Source organism: Nymphaea colorata, chromosome 4, assembly GCF_008831285.2.
Source record: "Nymphaea colorata isolate Beijing-Zhang1983 chromosome 4, ASM883128v2, whole genome shotgun sequence".
Classification (NCBI taxonomy): Eukaryota; Viridiplantae; Streptophyta; class Magnoliopsida; order Nymphaeales; family Nymphaeaceae; genus Nymphaea; species Nymphaea colorata.
In genome coordinates, this window is record NC_045141.1 from 18,506,590 (window position 1) to 18,531,915 (window position 25,326).

A 25,326-nucleotide genomic window follows, 5' to 3' on the forward strand; every position below is an offset into this window, starting at 1 on the left:
AAATATGTGACACTTTAGTTGACGAATGTACTGCTTCCTACCCAAATCTTGAAGAAGTCCTGGACTCCACGGCAAAAGGAAAAAGATAAGCCTTTGAGCTCTTTGAAATATCCTCCCCACGATGAATATTGGTGCATCGCGACTCAGTTATCAACTATAAATTATATGTTATGGGCATATGGGGAAACTGGATCCCGAAAAAATCTGAATGGCCATTTTAAAAATTTGAATTTGTTCATGAACCTGGGAGAAACATACAAGTGCCCAAAAGGCATGGCGGATGAAGTGTCTACATCATCCGCCATTAAATTAAAAACTTTTAATTTTAGCATCCAAACAAGTTGCAAACTTGGTTTTAGCATCAGCCAAATGGGCATTATGTCTCTGTAGTAGAAGGAGATATACATCTCATCTAAATCATGTATCTTTGCACATTGAAAAATAATCTCATGTCTACGAAAATGCAGATATACCCACATTATTGGTGACCATAGTACATAAAAATCACGTGAATATTTTTTTAATGCCTTAATTGCCTATTTTAAGCCAACAAGTATTAAACTAGTATATTTTGTATGTGTGAGCATGTGCTTATTAAAATTAAGTATTCTCCTCGTATGTTCGTATTAGTTAGCATAAGTTTCTGAAGAAAAGTACATAAAAAATAAATTAATTAAAGTTAACAAACAGAAGGCATATATAAGTGGGCATCATGTGGTGAAAACAGACAACCAACATGTGCATGCACAAGCACAAGACAAAGTAGCTCGTTAATGTCTTACTCAACTAGCGAGGCTTAAGTCTGTATAATAAACACAATCTTTCTTCATGTTTGATTCATTAGTTTCCAACTTGTTCATCAAGATGAGATGAGCATGTTGGTAGATCTAGAAATGAGACTACTAAGATAGCTAAACGTTGTACTTTAACTTTTTTATATATCGCTTTATGTGTGGCACTTCATAAATTATTAATCAAGTTTTTTTATTATTTTTTCCATTTTTATCTAACCAGTGCTACTAATAGTTATCGTATGCCAACAAGAAATCGACGTATGCAGGCAGAAATAATTGAAATTTCTTTTTTATTGTGAAAATTTAAATAGTTTTTTAGGTGGTTTAAATTATCTTTAACCAGAAAAATAATACATATCTAAGTATTTGGATCTCTCTATTTCTCTATATTGTAAAAAAAAATAAGTTGAAACATAACAAAAACACCGCAACCAAATAGTAAAATCTTCATATTCATCTACCCAATAGCCAAGAATTTGGACTCTTTACACATCACAGAGTGAGGGGTATTTTAGTCTCTTAAAAAACTCATTTCCATTTTTGTCCTTGCTGGGTTTTTTAATTATTGAGGGTAATTTAGTCATTTCAAACCACCGAGCAGAGAAAGCCGAACATATAACCTGCTGCATTCTAGCGAAACCAGCAAATCAAAATAAAAAGTCTGCTCCTCTCGATTCGAGCTTCAACTTCTTGCTCTCTGGTAGGATGAGGAGGAGATGCCTTCCGGTGCGTTAACCCACCAAATGAACGTATCGCAGGAAGGCGTCACAGAGAACAGAAAAGCAATCAGCACAGTGACATTCAATTTCGAACTCATATTTCTTCAATGAATCTTACTTCCTCTGCGAAATTTTGTTTAATTTTCTACCGACGAACTTGATCGGAAAGTTTTTTTCAGGTCGAAACAGGCTGCTTAGTTACTGACCGTCTGATGCTTCTGCGCTGGAACCATACAACCTGTGGTCTTGCGTCCTTTTCTTCACCAAATGCTTGCAAATACAGGTAATCGTATCAGGTTTGTTGGGGGACGCACATAGATAGAGTTCAGTAGCATTTTTTCTTCATTAGTTGCCAGAGGTGGTTCATCCAGAACAGTGGTAGTAGCTTTTAACTCTCTGTCTTTTGAGCAGGTGTGGAGGAGAATTTCTCATACGTACAAAGAGAAATTGGTGCATGTGTGAGAGAGTGAGAGAGATGTATGAGTATCTTCTTCCATCTTCAAATTTCAGAACTGTATTAATTTGTTGGCATGAGGGTGCAGTGGTCCAGGTACTCGATCCAGAGCCTTTTTGCTTCAGAAATTCCTGTGACGGCATCTCGAGAACTGGCTGGCCAACGGCAGAGGTAAATTCTTTTTCTCTGTTCTAGTGTTCTATTGTGTTCGCTTTCTCCTCTTCCAGTCATGTTTTAAAGAATACAACGCTAAATGCTGGAGTTCGATTGATCGCAAACAGTCAGTTTAAGAACATTATATCAGTCGTCTGACAATGAAAACTTCAAAGAATCATCCTCAGTTCGATTCTTGAAAAGTGCTATAATCATAGTATGAATAGTAGTGTTGATCTAAAGATTAGGGGTGTCATTATGAGGTCAAGTAGACCCAATCTTGTTCTCCCCTCTCTTCTTTTTCTTTTTCTTTTTCTTCTTCTTCTTCTTCTTCTTCTTCTTCTTCTTCTCTCTCTCTCTCTCTCTCTCTCTCTCTCTCTCTCTCTCTCTCTCTCTCTCTCTCTCTCTCTCTCTCTCTCTCTGTGTGTGTGTGTGTGTGTGGCTAAAAGAAACCATGTAGTTGTCCAGAAAGTGTGCCATTACTGCCAAGAAAGTAGAACTAAGTTTTTCCATTTTTTCACAATATCAACTATACATGTGATCCTTATGGTGTAGGACCAATAGATGCAGTGTCCTGAGCGGTGTTGGGACTTGATGGGCATTCTTAATAATCTGATTTAGGAGCGGATCACAAGCTTTGAACCACGGAAAATTGCATCTGTGTAGCCATAATTTTGACAAAGTGCAATATCATCAAGCTTTTAGATGTTATCGTACTTTTTTTTTTTTTTGGTGGAACCTCTCATCTCTACCTTGAAGTTGAGATTTTATTCTTAAAACATGACATTTTCCAAATGTACTGAGGAAATTTCGGCCCTTTTGAAGGTATAAAACGATCAAGAAACCGGACTTGTCTTCATAATTTTTTTAAGTTTTTGCAAATCAATTTTTCAGGAAGTTGGTCTCAATGATTTATTTGATAGGAGATCTATGGGCTCTGAGTCATGTAATCTGGCTAAGGAACTGGCTATATTGACATTCGCAACTAGTGGATCCATTAATTGCCAAGCATTAGCATGTTCCTTTTTTTTTTTTTTGACCTCCATCAGATTTAGGGTTTCAAATGGGTCAGATCAGAATGTTCTTCATTTGTTGGCTCTATAAGATTTGTTCCCCACAACCTCCAGGATATTTAGTTCTCCAAGATCCAACGAATTTTTTGCGCATCCCAAATTTCAGGTCCTATTGACATGAGAATGCTCTGGGTCGCATGGAAAGAAATCCATGACTGCTTCCAGTATTCCAAGTTAGTGCTTGGCTGTGGTTTTGTTTGATTCCCCATGGTTCTCAGATCTGAAGGGATTTGAAATCCATGATAGCTGAAAACCAGAGTTTCAGCATACACCCTTAACGTGGATCTCAAATCCATGATGCACCATGAAAATCATGGATTTGAAATCCGCTTGAAGGATGGATAAGGGTTGGAGTTCAAAACGTGGATCTGAGATCTGCAGTAATCAAATGCAACCTCAGAGTGATTATCTATGTTCCCACCTATTTCACTAATTCCATTGATGTAACCAAGATCTTTTTGCCAAATGTATATAGGGTGGGCAGAGCCAAGGTGGGCCCTCGCCCCACCTAAAAAAAAATTACATGTAAATTTTAAAAAATTTCACTTGTTTTATATAAAAATTTTGAAAAATGATATTTCGGCCCTAATCAAAATTTAAAAACTTTAATTTGGCCCACCTCATGAAAAATTTTTGGGTCCGCCCCTGCCTACAAGACACACAATCCGAAGTTGTGTCGGTACCTCGGGGATGTGCCTACGCTCCATGTCGACTAATGCATTGCTGCCAAACTTATATGTCATCCTTTCATGTCACAGAAGTTAGTCAATGGTCACATGATGCATCTAGTTTATCAAAATGTCTTCATAAGTGGGAAGGATGACTTCTCTACGTACTGTTCCTCTATGTTGCGTAATAAGAGTTGGGATCCTCCAATCATTTACCAAATCACTATTTCAAAGGGATCTCAAATCCTTATCTTTCAGATCGACTCGTTCATCCATTCCCAACGAACATTTAGGCTTGTCAAATTGAAGGTGAAACTGTAGATCTCTTTGTTAATATGATGAAGAAGTTTATATGATCTTCATACACACGATAGAGGGAGATTCCGGTGTCGTCAACGTGTGGAGGCACCATTTTTTACTATTGGACAAATTCTTTCCGTGGTTTTCCTTTTTGTTCTTTGCCATAACGCTCTTTCAGGGAACTACACCTGAGGGAGGAGGGAGGTTAAGTATCTCAAGATTTTTCCCGTTGCCGAGAAATCCTTGAGAATGATCTTTGTATCTTTGGTAACCATTTCTTATCCAGCATTTGATCTCCAAAGCCAACGAACTCGAGGTTTCGAGCTAACCAGTCCCTCCAGATGCCTATCACCCGTGGTGGTGATTCCGGCCAGTAGCCATCCTACCATTATCGATCGTGGTGCGCACCATGATTAGGAACCAGAGTGGCTAAAGGTAACATGAAGACAGCATCTTCCCTTTCTTTTGGTAGGGTAAAAGCCCCCACTGTTCATACTGCTTTTCTTTCTTCTCTCACGAACAGTAAATCAAGTTGATTGTGGCAGCCAACCGCACCCTTTGGTGCCACTAAGGCTGCAGACGACAATTGCACCATTGCCAGTTAGTGCAGGCATAGATTGGCATCAATCCGTTAACGCATGTAGTAGCTAAAAGAATGATCATTAGAAAACAAAATCGGTTTTGCAAACAAGACAATAAATATTTTAGCACTAGAAATGCACCATGGTAATGTTTTGTTTAGATATGCGTGCACGCACAAGCAGATAGAGAAATGGTAGCAGTTTATTACAAATATAATTGTATACCAGAGTTTCTCAGACGACAAATACTGATGACTCGTACCAGAGGACCAATTAAACATATGTATCATCAAAGTCCACTCAAACATATATTATCATCAGGCTTTCTTCAGCAACACATCCTTCTCGTTTGAACCCTATAATTGTAAAACCTTTTCTTTCAATGAAATCACATGTTTGGCTTGATGTTAAGGCGAGTTGCCAGCTTCTGACCCAGGGACTTGTCACACTGCATAGTGAAATACAAGACATGAATATCATCAGCTATGATACTTTTAAACTTTAGTTCGGACTTCAAGTCCAAGAATTAAAGCTGACCTGAGACCAATAGGACAACCAAATGCTGCGGATTTCATGAGTCACCCGTGGGTCAGACAAGGCATCAACCCACCTACAGATAAATCTCTCTTGCCTATCCATAAATAAAACGGTACGGTAAGTTTAATCCACCACAAAGAAGTAACAATGAGAAAGAAAATAGTGTTATCTGATTTAAACATACAAATGATCTCACATACCTATCTGGTGCAAATGACCGGTATCTCTCCCCTGGCTGCTTGAAATTGTTCTCCTTCTCAATCACGCACTATTTGGGAATTCACAAAATCAAACTTCAAAAGGATGAACAAAGAAAAACCAAGATTGAACATCATGAAGAATAACTCTGTAAGTACCTTTTCACGTTTTCCAGTGTGACTGTAGGATGGAATAGGATATCTCTCAGCATGGCGCACTGGGTCAAACCTTGATGGGAAGTAATCCACCTGTCCAAGCATCAGTTAAATGTGGATGAATAGACATGTTTAAGTAGAAATCGAAGTTAGAACTCCATCCAAGACTCCCTTAATTTTTGAATGCCATTAAGAAACTCGGACGCTGTTATAACTTTTAAAAATTGGAATTAACACTTCATGCAGACATATATGACTTGCAGCAGCAGCAAATGGAACCTTCAAGCCAACACAATAATCCATAGACAACTGAAGCCACAAATAGGTTTAACTTGACCCATTCAAAAAACAGATATTGGTAAATGGACATACCTCTTCATCCCTGTGCATGAAATTCATAAATCCATCATAATGATTGTTGTGGTGTGAGCATTTTGGTGCATTTGCTGGAAGCATCAGATAATTGGGTCCAAGACGATGCCTCTGAGTATCTGAATATGAGAAAATTCTAGTTTGGAGCAATTTGTCTTCCGAATAATGCACTCCTGGCACCACAATCCCAGGGCAAAAGGCAAGTTGCTCATTCTCAGTAAAGAAATTATCAATGTTCCTGTTCAACACTAAACGCCCAACTGGCTGAAGAGGTAAGATGTCCTCAGGCCATGTCTTGGTAACATCCAATGGATCAAAATCAAATTTGTCTACATCCTCAGGTGGGATAGTCTGGATGAAAAGCTTCCATTCTGGGTAATTTCCAGCTGCAATGGCATCATAAAGATCCTTAGTAGCATGACTGTGATTGGTACCACCAACCACCACAGCCTCCTCATCCAACAGGCACTTCACTCCACATGTAGGTCTCCAGTGGAATTTCACATATTGTTCCCTTCCTGCCTTGTTAATCAAAGTGTAAGTATTGACACCAGATCCATCCATATGACGATAATCTGCTGGGATACCAACATCATCAAACAGAAAAGTGAACATATGCAAGCTCTCAGGGTGGTGCGAAAAGAAATCAAGTATCCGCCAATTTTCTTGGATATGGGATTTCGGATTGGGTTTCAAAGAATGGACCATGTCAGGGAATTTGATTCCATCACGAATGAAGAAAACTGGGAAGTTATTCCCAACCATATCAAAATTACCCTGAAACAAGAAAATGATGTGGCACATCAGCGAAAGCAGTATCATTTTGATGCAAACACTCCATTCCCAAAGCTTCAGAAATACTATACGATTCAAAAGAAAAACTACATATCACACAAAAAAAACCAGACAAGGCTCACCAAACCCTTTTTCTGCACAATGTGGTGGTACGGGAGAAAAATTCATATATTATATACAAAAAAAAAAAAGACAAAGCCCTCCTAACTTTTTTCTTTTGTGTGTCTGTAAGTTTATGCATTTTGTGTGAACTTGTATTGGCACCCAAAGTTAAGAATATCATAGATACTCATGCACATCCATCAGTTGTAACAAGTGCATACAAAGATGCCTCTTCACATTTGTATTATATGGATGTAAGAAACAATTCTGGTCATGAGCAACATTTAACAACTATGCAGTATATGCACAAGAAACCTACAAACACTAACTGTAACTGCAGGAAAACAAAAGAAAAAGACCACATGGATCGTGTTTCTGCAATAAACAAGAAGACACTAACAGTCAACAGTCTTTCTTTGAGCAAAGAGGGCTTTCCCAGCCCTTATTCTTTCCAGATTTGCAGCGCTAACCCCAAAAGTAACATCGGTCCAATTAAAGCTAACTGCTGCTTCTTTGATAGCAACTCTCAAATCAGGAACCAATGCTTATTCGATTGATTAACACAGTATTCCCTGGTCAAACTGAACCAACAATCTAATGGGTCTACCCCTCCTTAAGCATTCCAACCTGGTTTTGCAGAACTTGACCACGGATTTAGTCAATTTTTGTGTCAGCTCCCCTGTGAAAAAGGGATGCTCAAAAAGCATATTTACACACTTTGCTAGTGCATTGAATATGCGAGCAAATGAACAAGGTGAAAGATCTATGCTTCTTTATAGCGGTTCTTCCTTTTCCAGCTCGTTCCATTCACAGTCTTAGTGATACATGCACATTTAGAGAGAAGTTGAAAACAATCAGATGTAGAACGATTTTTTTTTCGCATAGAAAGAAAGTGCCAATTGAGTTTTGTCTTTCAAGCTAAGAAAACTCTTTTTATCAGCCTTGTGTGATGAAGTTCTCGTGAGGGGCCTTTCGTCATTTAAGGTAGTGCTTTGAAAGTGTCAACATAATGCTCTAATTGATTTGGACATCCAACAATTCTTTCATAATTTCTCCTCCAAAGATAGCTAACAACCAACAATACTTATTATCAGGAAGCCTTTAAAAATGAAGAGCATATGCACAAGGAGCGTTCAAATGCCAGCTATTATCAAAGAAAAGGAAAATGAACAAAGCAATGATCTTTGCGCTATTGTCAGTATGATTTTTCCTATGTTTGCATGTATCCATGTGAGAGCCGCATGGAATAAGAAATTCACTACATCAACAAGGTCCAGAGGACCTCAGAAAGAAAAAAACAGAACTCTGAAGTCTGAATATAAACATCAGAAACATTTAAAGACACCAGAAGCTCAAAACACTAATGCAAGTGAACAATTATAGACTCCTTGCATTTCTCTAAAACATTGTTTTCCCATACTGCAGAAGATCGGCTCTGGAAACACGCATACCTCCCTAGTGTAAAATTTCACAGCAAAACCACGAGGGTCTCTGAGAGTCTCAGGGCTGCCACGTTCATGGATAACAGTTGAGAACCTCACTATGACAGGAGTTTGAACTCCTGGTGCCCGCAGGAAATCAGCACATGTGAGGTGAGAGATATCATGTGTGACCTCAAAGAAGCCTTTTGCACTAGCACCCCTAGCGTGAACAACACGCTCTGGTATTCTCTCTCTATCAAAATTCGCAAGTTTCTCAACCAAGTGATAATCCTCAAGGAGAATTGGTCCTGCAGCACATATTAAAAGAAGTAATCAGACAACTGACAACAGATGAGTGCATGTTAAAAGAAGTCACTAAGATAATGGAAGAAGGAAGAGGATGATCCACTAATCTCAATCGATAGGCTAGTAAACAGCAGGACAAAAATGTTATGTAGTGATCCTAAATTTCAAATATTTTCACGGTTTCAGTACGTTACGAAATGCATATGCACGATATGTAGAGCTTAGAATTATCAAAATGGTAGGAACAGCTGAACAGCATAATCATGCTCTTGCAACATATCCTAAATTATTTTAAGAAGTAGCAATAGCAAAATTTCAACAAATGAGAATCCCGCAAAATAAACATCAACTAGACAAAGAAAAGAAGCTAAAACGAATAGAACCTATGATCACCTCACCAACAGCCAGGAAGAATTAAAACACCAACAAGTTGGGAATTTTCCACAATCTTCTTCCATCCAAAAAGGCGATTTCAGTTTCAAGCAAAAAGTCGTTAAGATACATGGATAAGAGTCACCAGCTAGACTCACCATTCGTCGCTGGATCCTTCTAACCTACAACGTCAACCATTGAAACTGGGGAAAAATAGGAACCGAGTATTGGAATGAACGAGCACCAAGACTTCATAAATAACCACGACATTTCAAGGGACACCCATCAAAGACCACCAATCCAGGCAATGGTTGTCTCCACAAATCGAATATAACCCACAAAAAAAACTAGTAAATCGAGCAAGAAATTACGAAGGACGCAATAGCCATCGATGCGGAAATGAGAGACTAAACAAATCAAAGAGACAATTACAGATACCTCTCGGTCCGATGGTCAGGGACGAGTTGTTGTTCCAAACTGGCGCACCAGAGTTGGTAGTGAAGTATGACGAGTTGAAGGCACTCGAAGGACGGTGCTGGATCATAAGACAACATGCGTAAACAAAAACTCACGAATTGAAGAAAATCCTTGAAGTGGATTGGAATAGGAAAAGTAACGAAAGAAAAACCAATCAAAACCCAAAGGGTAACCATTGGAAGAATTGCAACACTAAAAATAAAAGAGATCTAACCAAATAATTCAAAACAAAAGGGGAATTACCGAATTAGTTAACAATTGTACCTTGTAGGGATCCATATCTCTCCTCTCTGTTTCCTTCGTCTCTGTCTTCTCCGACCACCGGCAGTGCACCAAGTGCACAAGCAAGGAGGAGAACGATGATATATATGCATCACCCGGATTCGTGCTGGTTATTAAATCCGGTAGAGCAAGGCCGTGGCAAGATTATCTCTTCCCCCAAGTTACTCAAATACCCTTCCACTATTAATTAACGACAATCAAGTCCTTTCCTTTGTCTTGTTCGTTCCCCTGTTTTTCCGGCAGCTGAAATTAAGCAAGGCAGCAAACTACAGGCTCCATATCTAGCAAGTCTTCCTTCGGATCTCCAATGATTCGGATCAGAAACACTTAAATTTTAAGCAAAAAAAATCTTGTGCCAAGATCCAGCCCTTCCTCAACTCAAAAATTCTTGAGAGGAGGGAACATATCTTTCTTTCTATGTTTCTAATGAGTATTTGTCTACTACATTGGAGAAAAACCTCCGTTTTAATTGTAGCCTTCAATGATAGAGTCAGACATTTTTTTGCATGAAGCACTACGTATGTAGTTAACAAAAATTTTTAATTGGTCATGAGGTAGTGACTTGGGTTTTCTGAAGTTGTCCTATATAACTAGATTTAGATCTACCCAAGTTCAACCACTAATTTAAGCTTTCGAAGAACAGGCTTTATAAGACCCACCTATATATACCCATGCATGTTAAACTCCAAACTTTTGATGTTTCACCCTACATAAATAACATAGATCAATTCAAATCCACCTTTTAATGATTTGAATATAAGCAGTATTAGATCTTAAGGGCAGGAATAAGGGTTTCGGTCTTTTCAGGGTATCTCTTCTTCGTGAAATCGGATTCAAACTTGGACTCAAATTTGTGTTAAAACCAAATTTGGCTATGATTAAATAGTCAACATATCCACACACAACATTGTCAAGTGATTCATCTCAAACTTCCATTTATTAACATCTTGGTTCTCTTATATTGCCCCTCAAATTCAACATGTGGGGGACTCATTCTAAATGCAGTCTCATGATGCTAATAAGAAAGTATGAAGTCTCTCAAGTAGGTTTCAGATGGTTGAGTTTATTAAAATTGGACCAACCATCTAAGACTTTTTGAAGAGGTGTTTTGTTGCTTATCATTTAAACGGTTTCATTTTTCTGCTTCTTCCAAAAAACGAGAACCTTCCACTCATACCATCGCTCTACATGGTCCCTTCTTTTTTCTATTTTACTGAAAGCTAAGCATTAGTTTTTCTGTGGAGGAGACAAGTTGAGGATTAGGTAGACCAGGGGGGCCGGCAGGCCCTTGGCCCCCCTCTTCAGATTTTAAAAATTTATATGTAAATAAAAAAAATAGTTTAATAAATATATATAATTTGAAACTATAGTTTAGTCTCTACGACAAAAAAATTCCTGGCTCCGCCCTTGAGGTGAACCCCTTCCCAAGTTACCATTTTTTTAGGGTTTTGTAATTGATTAAGCATTTGTGTTTTTTTTTTTCAATGTTTGTTTAGGAGAAACACCTTGACATAAAACCCCAAGATCATACCCTTATAATTATATGTTGTTTTTATTCGCAACATAGCAAAATTTGACTACCTATGGGCAGATTCACAAACCTGAGAATGGTAGAACTTAGTCACGATGCAAAGCCTATGTTGATATAATTGGCCAGACCGGTGGCAGATTAGGACCAACGAGAAACTTGTGTTTGAAGTGAGAGTTGTGCATAAACACATTTGTGCAAACACCTACAATTAGGGGCGGAGCCAAGGGGGCTTCACATGGGCCCTAGCCCCACCTAAAAAATAAAAAAATCAAAATTTACATGTAAATTTTACGTAATTTTACTTGTTTTATATCAAAATTTTGAAAAATGATATTTCGGTGAGTGTTAAAATTTAAAAACTTTAATTTCATCCCCTTAAAAAAAATTCTGACTTCACCCTGCCACCTACTACACGGCCGAGAAAAGGGCATTTATGTAATTGACAATGGACGGAAATTGGTTTTTCAGCATCTGAACAATCGCCATGGATCTTTTTGTTGCGATGCTGAAGTAGTTTTCTTTCTTTTCCTTTTTTTTTGTTTTTCCTCTTTGCGAGGGATGATATGCTTTTGAGTGTGCCAGAATCGTCATCGCTTCATGGCCTCTTGTTCGCTGTTTTGGGGTTTTCTCAAACTTTCTCGCCACCACTTGCAGCAGCTTTGAACGTGGATCAATCGCCTACTTACAAGTGGCCTTTTACGCTCTACATTTAAAAAAAAAACAACAATCAAATTACACAACCAAGCAATTACCGAGACTTCGGGGTCTCCGTGGAGTGTGGCTAACGTGCATAGCAGGCAGATAGAGCAACCGTCAGCCACATGCGCGCGCGCGAGACAGAAAGAGAGAGAGTCTCTCTTCTTTTTTTTGGTAACCAAAAGAAACAAAACCAGAAAAAGAATGATCAGCAATGCATGGTTGTTGATTTTTAGTAATCAATTCCTGCATCCATTCGTTTATTCTTCTTGAATGTTCAGAAAAGCCCCCAAGATGTGTGTGTCTTTCATGCCAACTACTTCAGAAGCTGCTAGCAGTGCAGAAAATGAGGAGACAATCGACAAAGACAGCATCCCACATGGCCAGGAGGCCAGACTTGAGACAATTAAGTTGAAGAAGGACAGGAGTTCAATACACAGATGCGTCTCTCTTGGCATCGGCACAATCTTGTCATGAGCCTTCCAAAGAAAAGGAAAAGTGAAACAGTGCAGAAGAATTGTTCACATTCCACAGACTACAGGAACAAATCTTTTACTACCCATTGTTGAGCAAACTGTGAAACATGCAAAGATAATGTAAGAGCACCTACAGGGCTGATTTGATTCAGCAGAAAATGACAGGAAACTGGCCAGTTGAAAAGAGAATACCCAACTTCTGGTACCTGCACCTTGGTTAACCCTGTACCCATTTGACGTAGCTTGAGACTTTTAATTTGAAACAATCTGGTCATGAGCCTTCCCATGCTCAGCTTGTGCATCAAACAAAGGACAGGGAGACAGTACACAAGAATTGTTCAAGTACCACAGGAAAGGCTACAGGAACAAAGTTTTACAACCCATTGTTGAGCAACTGCTAAACTTGCAAAGATAATGTAAGACCACCGATAGAGCTCATTTGATTTAGCAGAAGATGACAGGAAAATGCCCAGTTGGGAAGCAAATTTCAACTTCTGCACCACTAAATGAAACGAATATCAAAATAAGAAGATGACAAAAAATTTGAGCTTCTTGCCTGATGAAACAAACAAGGCCCTAGGATACACTCATTTCTCCCTTAAGGGTGGCAAGACAAAGTGCCATAGAAATCTTGTCAAGAACTTGTGAGTTGAAGATAGTTTTAACTTTTAAGAGCAATTAAGGAAGAAGATTATCTTACCTCCACTTCGTGGTAATAGTAATTGGAAATGGGAAACACCACTGTCCAGTGCTCTTCTCCTTACATATTTATTTGTCTCCAGACGAGTTTTGAGGATCCGAATCTTGTCCACTATCTTCTAGGATGCCTGAATTCCATAGTCGCCCACAGATTTAATCCCCCTACTTGCATAGACGATCAGACCATCTTAAAAAAATAACTTCCTATCGCAATCACATTAAGCGAGTTGGATAAAGTCAGTCACATAAAACAAAACTCTTAACAAAATTGAATTATTGAAAAGTGGCTAGAGGACAAAACAACAGTGCCGCACCTATATAAATACATACATATATATATATATATATATATATATATATATCCAATCTGGCCACTGGTTGGCAACCTGATCAAGGTCACGCTGCACACGAGACGCAACATTCCTTCCCCTGAACGACCATTAACCAAGATAAACAGTAAAAAGGTTGGAACAAAGATAAACAGTAAAAAAAAGTTAGAAACTAAGTACAAAGGTTACTCAACTGTGCCACCGCGATTAGTGCCATAGAAGATTATGGATCCATCTCATAGAAAAAAAACGCCAAAAACAAGTCAGCCAAAAAAAATGAGAACAAAAATATGGTCTTTTAACGGCCCAAAACAGAAAAGAACAAGAAAAAATGTATTTCTTTCATTTTTTGCATTTCTTTATTTTTCACGTTTTTTACATTTTTTAGTTACCATATTTTTATTTTCACATTTTTCACATTTTATTTTAATTTTTCAACTTTTTTAAAATTTGACGAGATTTTCCAAAACAACAACTTTATAATATCTATATTATACTCGAGAAAAACATCCGCATTTTGTACCCGAAAACGATATTTATAACAATGATCTCAATTATGTCCATCTTTTCCAACTGCTGGAGACTCTGATGAACAATTGCGCCACTACCACTGCATAAATGTGGTGGGCAGCCTCCATTCTTCTTCCACCATACTCTTCTGGAATCCACCAATTCCGAACCCCTGTATAAGGTTGATTTTCCTGGCCAGACGGTTACGGCCAAAGAGATTAATTTTCTCAGTTAATGGGCAGTTTTCTTATTTAATCATGTAACTGCAAGTGGGCCCTCTTGCAGTTACAAGATATAGAGATAGGGCTCAGGGCCACTATCCAACAATTGATGCTGACGCAAGTCACCAGCAATACAAAATTGAGGTGAGGAATTATGGATACAGTAGCATGTTAATACCACATTTGCAAAGCTCCTGCCAACATCATCTAGTGCCCAACACAAGAGTATCTAGCGTCAAGAAAACCTGCAGGGAGGGAGGCAAGTTCCAATCAGCATCATATGAAGGCAAGTTCCTTGAAAGTAATGATCTTGATGATGCCTTCCACTGGGCAGCACCATCTGCAAAAATGTAAGTACAGAGTTCCATACTTCTCTTTCTTTGGAATGCAGAAATTTATTAAATGTTAATAGATGGATGGCTGTGTCAGCGGAATCTTGAAAAATTCTTCCACCATCAATAGAAGCACATCATCTAAAGTTATTTGATTGTTACCAGGGGACAACATCAGCAAACAGAACATGGAATTAGCACCACCCACCACACTTCTAGGTCCTAAAATGTTTCAGATTGAAATTTTAGTGGATTCATAAGGTTAGGCTTCGAGCAAAGGATCACTACTTATAAGAAAGAACCTTTCATGGTCTTATCGTACATACAGAGAGAGATTAGATGATGAACTAACCAGTGGCAAGTTGGTAGCAAGAGGTGAGCTATACAGTCATGGGGTCAGAAAGGACATCACGATGTAGAGCTTTTGTAGAAAACGAAGACTAGATTTTAGATTCACAATACACCAACAGAGTGCCATAGAAAGATTCAACTTTCAAGGTCAATGAAACAAATTTCTGAGAAAATCAAGGAAACGCATCTACATCTCATCAAGAAACATGTACCATTGTTGTTGCTTATAATGCAAGGGTTATACCATAGAAGACTTATATGAATTGGATCATTTTAGTGAGAATCATTATTTTAGTGTCTGCACTACTAATTCAGAAGATAAACCAGTGATATAGATTAAATTTGATAGCAGTACCGGCATCATTGACCAAGGCTTTCCAGTGAAGGTCCAATATAAAAGATGACTTATTAATTTAACTGCAGACAATGTCCTTACAAAACATGCGAGTACGCATCTCCGACCACTCGGTTGGCCAAGAGTGTGCAAAGGAAAAAGATAGGAGAACATCAAGAACTTGCATAAATATATCAAAATTCATGTGTTCAACGAGTTTCAACCTCCTTTTTATAGGCTATGAGTAGCCACCATCAAACTAAAACCCTTCTAGCTTTCCGAATTTGTCACACCAAACCCAAAAAGGTTCAAAGTTAATCATAATTCACAAACCATCATGGGCAATCCAGATATATAACTGTATAGCACACCAAGCTGTCAAAGCGCTATTGGAGCACTTAATGACCCGATCAACAACATCTGATAAGATATCTTGGAGAAAATGATACATCTTTGAAGCAGAAAAAAAAATAGACCGAGTGACTAAAAACTTCTGTTTGTTTGGTCTACGATGAACTGGTTACAAGTAAAGTTACTGAATCAATGTGCACTTCTGTTCAACTGCTTCGTACTCCATCCTTACGAAGAACAAAAAACCCTTTTCCTCATTAGATTAAACTGGCTGTTGATTAGGAAAATGAATTCTCCTTATAAAATAAATGACAGAACCAAATGTGTTTGTTCCATGGAAAGGAAAAGATAATCTGGAAAACTTTATTGTCCGCAGAAACCAACTCCCCAAGATAGTGTAAATGTGTAATATCCATTTTGTACAAATACCAGTTTCCAAAGAAAAGACAAAAATTCTCCATTAATAACACCAGTTAGGAAGAAGTTTTGATTCCATTGCCGATACCAATTTCGAAAGACTATAGTCCATAGTAACTTGGCAAAGGAATTGAGAAAGAGGGAGAAAGAGCGTGGTCAACACAATGTATGATGAGCCCTGATCATGCCCCTAACTTATCCAACAAAGCATTTGAAGTAGACAAACTTATTCACATCCATATCAGCGTCAAATATACTCAGTCTACAAACAGAAACAACTGTTGCTGCTTGATTCACGAGCTGATGAATGCTAGGAGGGCATAAATAGTGGCAAAGGATAGCACGAGAGAACTTTAACCATAAAAAGTAACCAGCTACTGACTACCTCTCAGCATAACAGAATAAAGCTATAAATACGAAAAGCAAACTCGTAAAAGAAAAAAAAAAAAAGTAGGAAGAAACATTACCGTAGCGAAAGGAGGAACTAGAAAGCAGGAATGAAGTCGTGGGGGGAGACTCCTTTAAGCCTTTTAACAGTCTTTGGCTCTTTGCTGCTCATTGCCTCCACGATCTTCTCTTCTTCTCCTTCAAATTCTACTTCATCTTCTTCGTCGCCCTCCTCCCCCTTTGCTTCCCTCCAACACAGGGTTACGCTCCGTTTTGGCGCCCCTCGTAATCGTTACCGCCATTGTTGGGTCATAGATGAGCTCCTCAAGCCATCTCGGTCCTCTCTTGGGTCGGTTCTCATCGGCTTCAAGGAAATATGTTAGATCACCTGTCAAATCACATTCTTAAAGCAATTGAAGATTTTTGCCGTCTACTTCACATCAAAACATACATGATGTATGGGATTAATCACAGATCGAAAGTGAGGTTTTGATCTAACTCACTCGCAGATAGAAAGTCAGACAGGATATTTGATGTATTCTTTCAATGTTGAAACAGTATTCGATCGAATTAATTGCAAACGTCAGACACGAAACCCGCAAAAGACATAGTCCGAGTGTAGACCAAATATGAGATAATCAAACACCGCTTTGCTTGGTCTCCGTAGTCGTTTTTTCAACTGTGTTTGATCACATTGGATTTGTGATTATTCTAAATTTCAAGATCTTACCTTATTTCGAATTGCGCTTCAAGCATTCATCTGATCTCGTGGTATAATTTTTTTTTTTTTCACAAGAGAGAGTTGAAGCTTCAACATATTCTTATTCTCAAAGGATATCAGGTCTGCTTTCAGTGGATCGAGGTAACTCTCCTTTTTATGATTTGATGATTTGATCTACACATCAACAGCATCAAATTTCATTATTTTCATTACTCAGTGAATCTATCATATGACCAGCTGCTGCCCATCAGTTCATTATCGTGTTTGATGCTACTAAACGCAACTTTATAATTAGTGGTGGAGCCATAAAATTTTGGCCAAGGAGCATTGGTCCTGGGATGAATGCATGTTGAGAATTGGTGTGGGCACTTGACCCAAGTCGCTCCATTACAATAAAAGCTTTCAAGGTTTGACATGGGCAATGGCTCACAAGATAGCTCTGCTATGATGTATATGGAAATCCTCTTGATCTTAAAACCTCATATTTTATGTTCTTTAGATCTAACACATATGTATGTGTGTGTGTACGCACACATTCATGTAATATTGGGAGTCATGGATCCCAACGAGTGGGCAGTTTATTTGTAGCCTATCTGGCTGGATCAGATATTTCAAATACGGATTTGAAATCCATCATTTGTTAAACCTTAGATTTGTCTTGTAGATAGGACTAACAAACAATCTGGTTAATGAGATATTGAATAGCAGGGCTTATGAATCGTGTTTGAATTCTAATATAAAACACAAAACCAGATTCAAATCTTCCCAAGTAATTAGTAGCTGCATGACTGTTCTTGGATCAAATTCCCATAAAAAAATCCTGATCGGATTCAAATTTTCTTACGAAATCCTAGGTTTTGTATTTAAGTCACACAAAAGATAATATGTGCACTTGACAATGACCATATTGAGGGTCACACCCGTTGTTCCTCAGTTAAATCTCTAAAAGCAGCAAATTAGTTATGAGAAACATAGTTTAGTTGGTCCGAAAGTTTTGTTATCAATTCAATTCCTATGAGCATTATTTTGTTAAACTGCAAGCCTGACAGGTGTCAGAATATCACAATCCAACACAGCTTTGAACTCACAAGTTAGGGGAAACTGAACCAAAGACTGATTCAACCTTCAAGTTTTACTTTTCCACTAAGTTACATGGATACTTTAATAAGGTCCACTTACTTGTGTTGTCATACCGGTACTCAAAATAGGTACACTGCTTAATTTTGATTAGATTGAATTTTTTCTAGCTTTTTTTCTTTTCTTTTTTATTAAGGGTGAATGGTTTATTCCACTGCCCCTCATCCCCGTACCCGCTCTTTAGGTTTTCACATAGCATTTTTCATGCCCTTTTACACGCTATATGTAGAGCGCATTGGAACGTAACAATGACCACTCTAAAACTCGAACCTGAGTATTTAAAAAAAGCGAACTACGTTGCCATCCAATGTGCTACCACCCCTTGATTCATTTTCATTTTATTTGTAGAGTTACCGTTTGTTAACACATAATATTTTTATTTATATCACTTGTTTATTAAAATATTATTTTTTTTATTTTTTGTGTTATTTTACTTGAATATATATATATATTAAAAGTTATCGTGTTCCGGTACCTCATACCCATACCCATTCGACTTAATCCCCGCGAACACATAGGGGCATTTTGGTGTTTGATTTCTCCCGCCTTCCTTCTTAAGCTCGCCGCACTCCGCTAGGGTTTTCACTTTTCACCTTCGCGGCCTCTCCCTCGTCCACTCTCTCTCTCTCTCTCTCTCTCTCTCTCTCTCGTACGAGAGAATGGTGTCGTACGTAATCTAATGGCGTCTTCATCGTCTCTCTTCCGATCCTCTCTCTCTTTACTTAAGAAACGTTGAAGAATCCGTGGAGGAAGATGATGAGTTTTTTATTGGTCCGTGTTTCTGATCCAACCCTGACTGAAACTACTTCACCAAGCTCTGATTCCTCCAACGGACATTCACTTACTCTCCTTTTTCTTTCTTTTCTTTTGTTACAACTCGCTTCCGCCATCTTCGTTTCTCTGCATTTGCATTATTTGGTTCTTTTTGCTTTGATCGTTACTACTTCTTTTGCTATCATTTCTCCATTGTTTTGTTAGGCTGCTTTTATTTACTTCTTTTGCGGTTCATCAAAGCGGGTGGTTCTACTACATTTTGTGCCATCCTCGAAATCCCAATGGCTCAATGAGTCGAAGCCTATTGGCATTGCTGACAAACCGAGAGAGAAGATTCAATGCACTTTCAATTTCATTCTTTCTTTTCTTCTCGTTGCGAGGAAAACTTTGTGCCTAAAAGGGTTTGGTGTTTATGAAACATATTTCTGTTCACTGCGAGAAAAAATATCATTCCCCTGAAGGAGATAGATTGCTTCTTCTTCTTCTAGGTTGCTACGTTTTTCCGTCTGGATTTCACGAGTTTCTGCTTGATGTGTGTTTTATGCCCTATCAAAAATAGTAGTGGCTCTTTCTCTGTCTGAAGACACTTCTTGAAAAATCTCTGGTGTCTTATGAACGTTCATATTCTAGTTCCCACAGCCTAACTGCCATTATTTGTTCCTAAAAGTATGATGTCTTCTGTATTTGAAATAGTTAGAGATGAAAAATCTTTTGAACTGCAACATTTTTTGGATTCCCAGAGACAGGAGATGTGTGTACCTTGAGTTGAGAATTAGGAACAAATGTACATAATTTTATACTAAACAAATAATGTACAGGAAGGATTCAGTGTTAATTTGTCGAAAGTTTGGTTGTCAATTCGATCCGAAGAAGAAAGACGTTCGAACTTTCATTGAATCATCATTAACAAGTGAATGGCGGACAAGGATACAAACGAAAGGCTGTCTAAGAATAAATGTTTTGAAGATTTCCTGAAGCTACTCTAAGAATAAATGTTTTGAAAATTTCCTGAAGTTACATGTTAAAAAAGCGATATTTTAAAAATAACGAGGAAAAACAAAGGAATATTTGAAAATGGTAAGCCCTGCAGATAGTTCAAAGTTGCTTACCCTCTATAGTCATTACCTTGGATAAATGTTAACCCATCTAATTGGGCTTATTGTCAAATAGAAACACCTCGATTTTTCCAAGTCGTGATTTGAATTTTCTTAGTTGATTTTCAAGAGGGGATTTGATAATGGAATATGCATGAAGGTGAATCTTATTTGAGCTATATATATATATATATATATCATCAAAAGCCACCTATGTTTTATAATATTTTTTCCTGAATATGCACGGATTATATAAAAGGCTTAAGCATGAACAAATTCCTGCAATAACATGAAAATTTAACAGGTTTTCTTGAATACCTTCTCCGTGTTTAAGAAATAAATCCTTCTAGCAGATCAAGGAGAGCGAGCTGACCTGGTCAGGCCCCAATTTCAGCCCAATGAGAGAAGAAAAAAAAGCAAGGTCAATGTGCGCGTGCTTATGTGTGTGTGTATGTGAGGTCATATCAAAATTACAAATCAAAAGATCATTGAGGGCGTAGGGGTTATGGCCCCTCTCAAATTTAAAAAAATTCTACGTAAAATTTTAAAAAGTTTACTTTAGTTTACATAAAATTTTTGAAAAATCATATTTCAGCTCTTATTAAAATTTCGAATTTAAGGATAAGCATCGGGTCGGGCCCAGAAAAAATGGCATTGAACCAGCCCAATCAGTTATCAAACCGACCCTGGTGTACCGATTAAGCTTGGTTCGACTCAATAAAATTTTTTTAATATATATTTTTATTGATTTTTATATATAATTAGAATATTTCATTACAACTAATTATATTTATATATTATTTTATATTAAAATATATATTTCTAATTTAATCTAAGTTCAAGCTCTTGAGCCCGAGTTTCTCGGGCCAGCCCGATATTTGTAGAGTTGTAATAATAGTGGATGTCTGGAAAAGAGTTATAAAAAAGATAAATAAATAGATAGAAGATAAGTACAAGTGAAATGGAATGAAAAAAACAAAACATTCACAAGGAAAACAACCAAATACATGACGTAAAAGTCAATAGCTAAGGGGATTGACCCGGTGAAAGTTCTAAAGCTGCGGTTAGGTATATTATTCAATTTTAACAGGCCTTTTATTTAATTCTTGGGCCCCATAAAAAATTGATTGGTCCATTTGTGGAATCATTCAAGAGAAAAATTCAAGAGAAAAATCTGTTCTGACCTACTCTTCCTCTCGCTTCGTTATGTATATATATCTTTGAATGTTGATTTTTTCAAGACAGAAGGTGAAAGAAAATTAAGATAACTAAAATCTACTTTATTTTTTACTCCTTAATTTCCCCATAGTCTTTTATCTTGAAAAGACCAATGACATGACAAAGATGATTTTTAATGGGTTTTGCACATATATACACACTAAACCACTTGGATAAAAAAAAAAAATCGGACCTCTTAAATAAGTGTTGAAGATTGTTTTGAAGAAAATGTGAACTTTTTAATATACTTAAAAGCACTAATTTTATATAAATCATGTTTTAATTAAAGTTATTTTTGTAAAAGAATTGACAATTTTGATCTTTTCAATCATTAAAAAACATTATTAATGCAAAAAAATGGCTAAGTTATATAACATGTGTTTTCACCAAGTCACTCTTAAGACCATATTTATAAGGTTAGGTTAACCAAAAAAAAATTAATGATTGATTTTTACAGTTTATGTAATTAATGAAAAAATTACAAAATACAATTAAGATATTTTGTTCCTAGGTTTTAGAAATGTCAAAAGAAGGTCTAATTCACAAAAAATGCTTAAAAGGGGGACTTGTAATGTAAAAAACCTCTGGTCCGAGTCGATTGTAGTCGTCTCGGTCAGCGGTGGCAGGCGGCTTCTCCTGTTCCACCGTTGGATGCGTGCACGTAGACCAGATGGACGGTCTGAGGCCGTCTCGGATTTGTACGCTCAGCGAAGCGGAAGCTTCCGTCCATCCCGCGCAATGTGAACGCGAGACAGAAAAGAAGGAAAAGGTAAAAGGGCAAAAGGGGGAATTTAGCGACAAGCTGGACATTTCCAGAGAGTCCAACGTCCACATCCAAGGAGCAGCATCTGGCACCGCCCCATCGAACAGATGAACGGCCATCCGTGCTCCTCTTTTACCCCTTCCTCTTCTTCTTCCCTGACGCAGGTGGAGTCTCGCAGCGTCTTTTCTTTTCTGAAGTGTCTGGCTGTGTAAGCGAGAGAGGAAGAGGAAGCGTGCTGTTCTGTGTTTGGGAAGTAGATTGCTTGGTGTAAGAGCGAAGGTAATCCGATCTCTTGCCTCTTCCTTTCCAACCGCGCCTCCTTCGTTTTTCCTTTTTATTCTATTTGTCTTGAATATGTTTCTGCGTTTGTTTTGGTCCGTTCTGATCTTCAAATGCCTCTGTTTCCGTGAGGAATCCCGTCTTTTGCGGGCGGGCATAAGGTGCGTTCCCTTTTTGTTGCGGTGGCTGGGGCTCGTGCTAAGGCTCCTGCTTCTTTTCCCTCTTTGGTTGCGAATGGGAAGGTATTAATTCCGTTGCCTGGTTAGAATAGTGGCTCACATGGGGCTTCGGGAATGGATGAAAGGATTTCGGATTCTTCTTCTCGGGCAATTTGGTATCGTGATCTTGTGTTGCTCTGACCTTGGGACGCGGCGTTGCTTTTGTGTTCGTAATTGTTTAGTTGTTATGGTTCTTTGTCTTTGGAGGCGTTTCCTTTTCCTATTATTTTCTTGAATTCGGGGACATGAAAGAAGATCGAGTCGTCTTTTGCATGGCCTCCTCGGCGCTGCTCATCTTGTTGACTTTAGTTGCCTCTTTATAGTCACTGCATGTATCGCCATGTTTGTGTTGATTCCCTGTTCCGAAAAGTTTTTTTTTTTTTTGGGTTGCGGGCGGCCATTTCTTATGTGTTCTTTCTTGAATTTTAGTTATATACATTTGTGGCGTTAATATTTTTTCCCCTTTATTTCTAGTGCCTTTCTGATCTTGGTTCATGTGTTCAAAGTTGTCAGATCTAGTGATAAAAGTGTAAAGAACTTAAACAATATGCACCGTATGAGAATGTAGTTATCCTTTGTGGTGGGATTAGTTTAAGGGTCATTTGTTACCCTTGGATAATCTTGAATCGTTTTGTTAGTCTCTGCTCTTTCGACATGTTGTCTAGGGAGAACAAGAAAAATATCTGTCTTTTGTACTCTTGAATTTGTTTGGACCTCTGTGCTACCTCTCTGCTTTTTCAGTTCATCATGTTCTCATCTCCTCCATCAACTTTGCATATTAGTGCGCAAACTTTTTCTGGGCCTATTCCATAGAGGGGGTTATTTGGGTAGAAGCAATTACACCAGAATAAAAAAGTTCGAAGGTTTTACATAGCAGTACCACAAAGGCTCTCTGATTCTGTCTAGTTTTAAATTTTTAATGAAATTTCTCACTTGTAATTGCAGTCTCAAAAATGAGTCGACTGCACGATGGCCAGAAACCTTTCTTCCATTTTGGCGGTCACTTGCGCAAGATCCTTCCAAGTGGGTTCCGCACACCTGCCAAGTTTCGAACTTTGTTACAGAACTTTGAGGAATCGTTGGACAGGAGACTGCAGAATCTCAAACCGAAGAACAGGAGTGATGTTCTCAATATTTCATGGATGACTCAGGCAATAGAGTCTCTGTCTGAGACGCACAATGATGTCAAATCGCTCATAACAAATCTTCAATTTCCTTCCAGTGATTGGGATGAGAGCTGGATGGATTCATATTTGAACGACAGCTTGAAACTCCTGGACGTCTGCATCTCACTGAGCTCTGAGGTCTCCAGACTTGATCAGGGGCAGCTTCTGCTTCAGTATGCCATTCATCTTTTGAATGTTTCTGATGGCCACCCACCATCCGATCAGCGGTTTCGAGCTCGTGATTCCATTTCAGAGTGGCTGCAGCAAGTTGGACCAAAGGGATCAAATCCAGTGACGCCAAGGAGTGCCAAACTGGAGCATTGTCTTGATATATTGCGTGAGCTTGTGAATACGCTTTATGCCCCAAAGATCAAAACATCTGCCAGGGGGAGGATATTGTTGCGGGCTATGTACGGTGTGAAGGTTCAGACCATATTTGTTTGTGGTGTCTTTGTAGCAGCTTTCTCAAGGTCGGCAAAGGCATTAGTGGAGTTGCAGGTGCCAGAGAAATTTTTGTGGTCATCAACCTTTATGGATGTCCAGAATGACATCAATAGCGAAATCAGGAGGTTGTTTGGGGAGGGCTCATTGACTGTATTGAAGGACGTAGAGGCCGTTGATGGCCGTGCTAGAGAACTTTTGGCCTTGACTGAGAATGCGTCAGAGGCTTTTAGTAGTGAAGATGCTGAAATGCTGAAGAACTGTGTAACGGAGTTGAAGGAGAAGGTAGAGAATTTTGCTCAAGGACTAGACCTTCTTTCAAAGCAAGTCGATGGGTTTTTCCAAGTTGTTTTGCAAGGCCGTGATGCTCTGCTTTGCAACTTAAGGGTTTCAAGTGAGCAGCCGAAGTGAAGACGGTAGCATGATTGATTTCTATACTGCTTTGTGCATCCTCGCCTACTTGATCTTCCCTTTGCTTGAACTTGAAGTACTTAAGAATAGTAATCCTAGTAAACGAGTAGAAATCTTGTTTGATTGTAACATGTCTAGTATACGTGTGTGTGCGTGTTTGTGCCTGTGGTGATGTGTGTATATATGGTCCTATAGTTAATCATTCATGGTATTATGTAATCATTGTTCAATGCCGATGGTATTATGTAATCATTGTTCAATGCCGAGTTTGTCAGATGTCGGGCGAAGTTGTTTGTATCGTCTGTCTTACATTGTCTTTTCTTTGTCAATAGAAATCCATGTTGCCGCTGATTTTGCTTTCTCTAAGATTTCACTGTGTCTGCCTTTGCATCTCGGTGGCGGTTGTTTTTTCAGGTATCTGTTATTGGGCATGAAGAGAATGGCCATTGCCTCTTGATTGCATCTGATACTAGAATAATAGGTTCTATGAATTGTTTGAGTCGTATGCAGCCTGCAGGCACCAAAATGTCATGGCTGTCCAGCGCAAAAGTTTATCCTGCTGCATTGCCAGCCATCTAAGCCAGATCCGGTGAAAAGGTCGGCGCTTTTGGTTAAAGGTTACTCTTTGCGTAATAGAGATTCAACGGTCATTTCGTCAGCATCTTTGAACTTTTTCAATGCAAATTATGGTCACAAATTCCAATCTTGGTA

The 25,326-nt window shown here is 38.4% G+C and overlaps 2 protein-coding genes, 1 long non-coding RNA gene and 1 other non-coding gene across 7 annotated transcripts; 2 read left to right on the forward strand and 2 right to left on the reverse strand.

The window, feature by feature from the left end:
- Positions 1-4,926: 4,926 nt before the first annotated feature.
- On the reverse strand, positions 4,927-9,888 carry LOC116252439 (catalase isozyme 1). The gene is made up of 8 exons (XM_031626698.2): positions 9,742-9,888; positions 9,439-9,535; positions 8,353-8,630; positions 6,005-6,781; positions 5,636-5,725; positions 5,480-5,547; positions 5,280-5,373; positions 4,927-5,190 (listed from the first exon to the last, which is right to left on the reverse strand). The coding sequence occupies exons 1-8, from the start codon at positions 9,754-9,756 to the stop codon at positions 5,131-5,133; spliced, it is 1,479 nt and encodes a 492-aa protein (XP_031482558.1). The 5' UTR covers positions 9,757-9,888; the 3' UTR covers positions 4,927-5,130.
- A 2,459-nt stretch (positions 9,889-12,347) lies between these two features.
- On the reverse strand, positions 12,348-17,010 carry LOC116252316 (uncharacterized). Of its 2 annotated transcripts, XR_004172138.2 has the most exons (7): positions 16,897-17,010; positions 16,474-16,781; positions 14,400-14,466; positions 13,685-13,725; positions 13,476-13,590; positions 13,163-13,365; positions 12,348-12,964 (listed from the first exon to the last, which is right to left on the reverse strand). It is a non-coding gene; the product is annotated as an uncharacterized LOC116252316 (long non-coding RNA). The 2 variants fall into 2 exon arrangements; XR_007573113.1 differs by lacking the exon at positions 16,897-17,010 and having other exon boundaries at positions 12,348-12,956; positions 16,474-16,860.
- Positions 17,011-18,999: 1,989 nt separating this feature from the next.
- On the forward strand, positions 19,000-19,076 carry LOC116253775 (small nucleolar RNA SNORD18). The gene has a single exon (XR_004172538.1). It is a non-coding gene; the product is annotated as a small nucleolar RNA SNORD18 (small nucleolar RNA).
- A 3,150-nt stretch (positions 19,077-22,226) lies between these two features.
- Positions 22,227-24,981, forward strand: LOC116252696 (UPF0496 protein 4-like). 3 transcript variants are annotated; one of them, XM_031627137.2, is made up of 2 exons: positions 22,227-22,379; positions 23,543-24,981. In XM_031627137.2, exon 2 carries the CDS (start codon positions 23,551-23,553, stop codon positions 24,613-24,615), a length of 1,065 nt encoding a protein of 354 aa, XP_031482997.1. In that variant the 5' UTR covers positions 22,227-22,379; positions 23,543-23,550; the 3' UTR covers positions 24,616-24,981. The 3 variants fall into 3 exon arrangements, with proteins under 3 accessions (XP_031482997.1, XP_031482999.1, XP_031482998.1); XM_031627139.2 differs by lacking the exon at positions 22,227-22,379 and adding an exon at positions 22,400-22,540; XM_031627138.2 differs by lacking the exon at positions 22,227-22,379 and adding an exon at positions 22,410-22,621.
- Positions 24,982-25,326: the final 345 nt, after the last annotated feature.

Excerpts from the sequence above, each read along its gene's own strand:
- LOC116252439 (XM_031626698.2), bottom strand. Across the intron at positions 8,631-9,438 it reads CCTGACCATCGGACCGAGAG|GACCAATTCTCCTTGAGGAT; the intron begins GTATCTGTAATT and ends TATGTGCTGCAG. Across the intron at positions 6,782-8,352 it reads TGAAATTTTACACTAGGGAG|GGTAATTTTGATATGGTTGG; the intron begins GTATGCGTGTTT and ends TTCTTGTTTCAG.
- LOC116252696 (XM_031627137.2), top strand. The coding sequence starts at position 23,551 with ATGAGTCGACTGCACGATGGCCAGAAACCTTTCTTCCATTTTGGCGGT.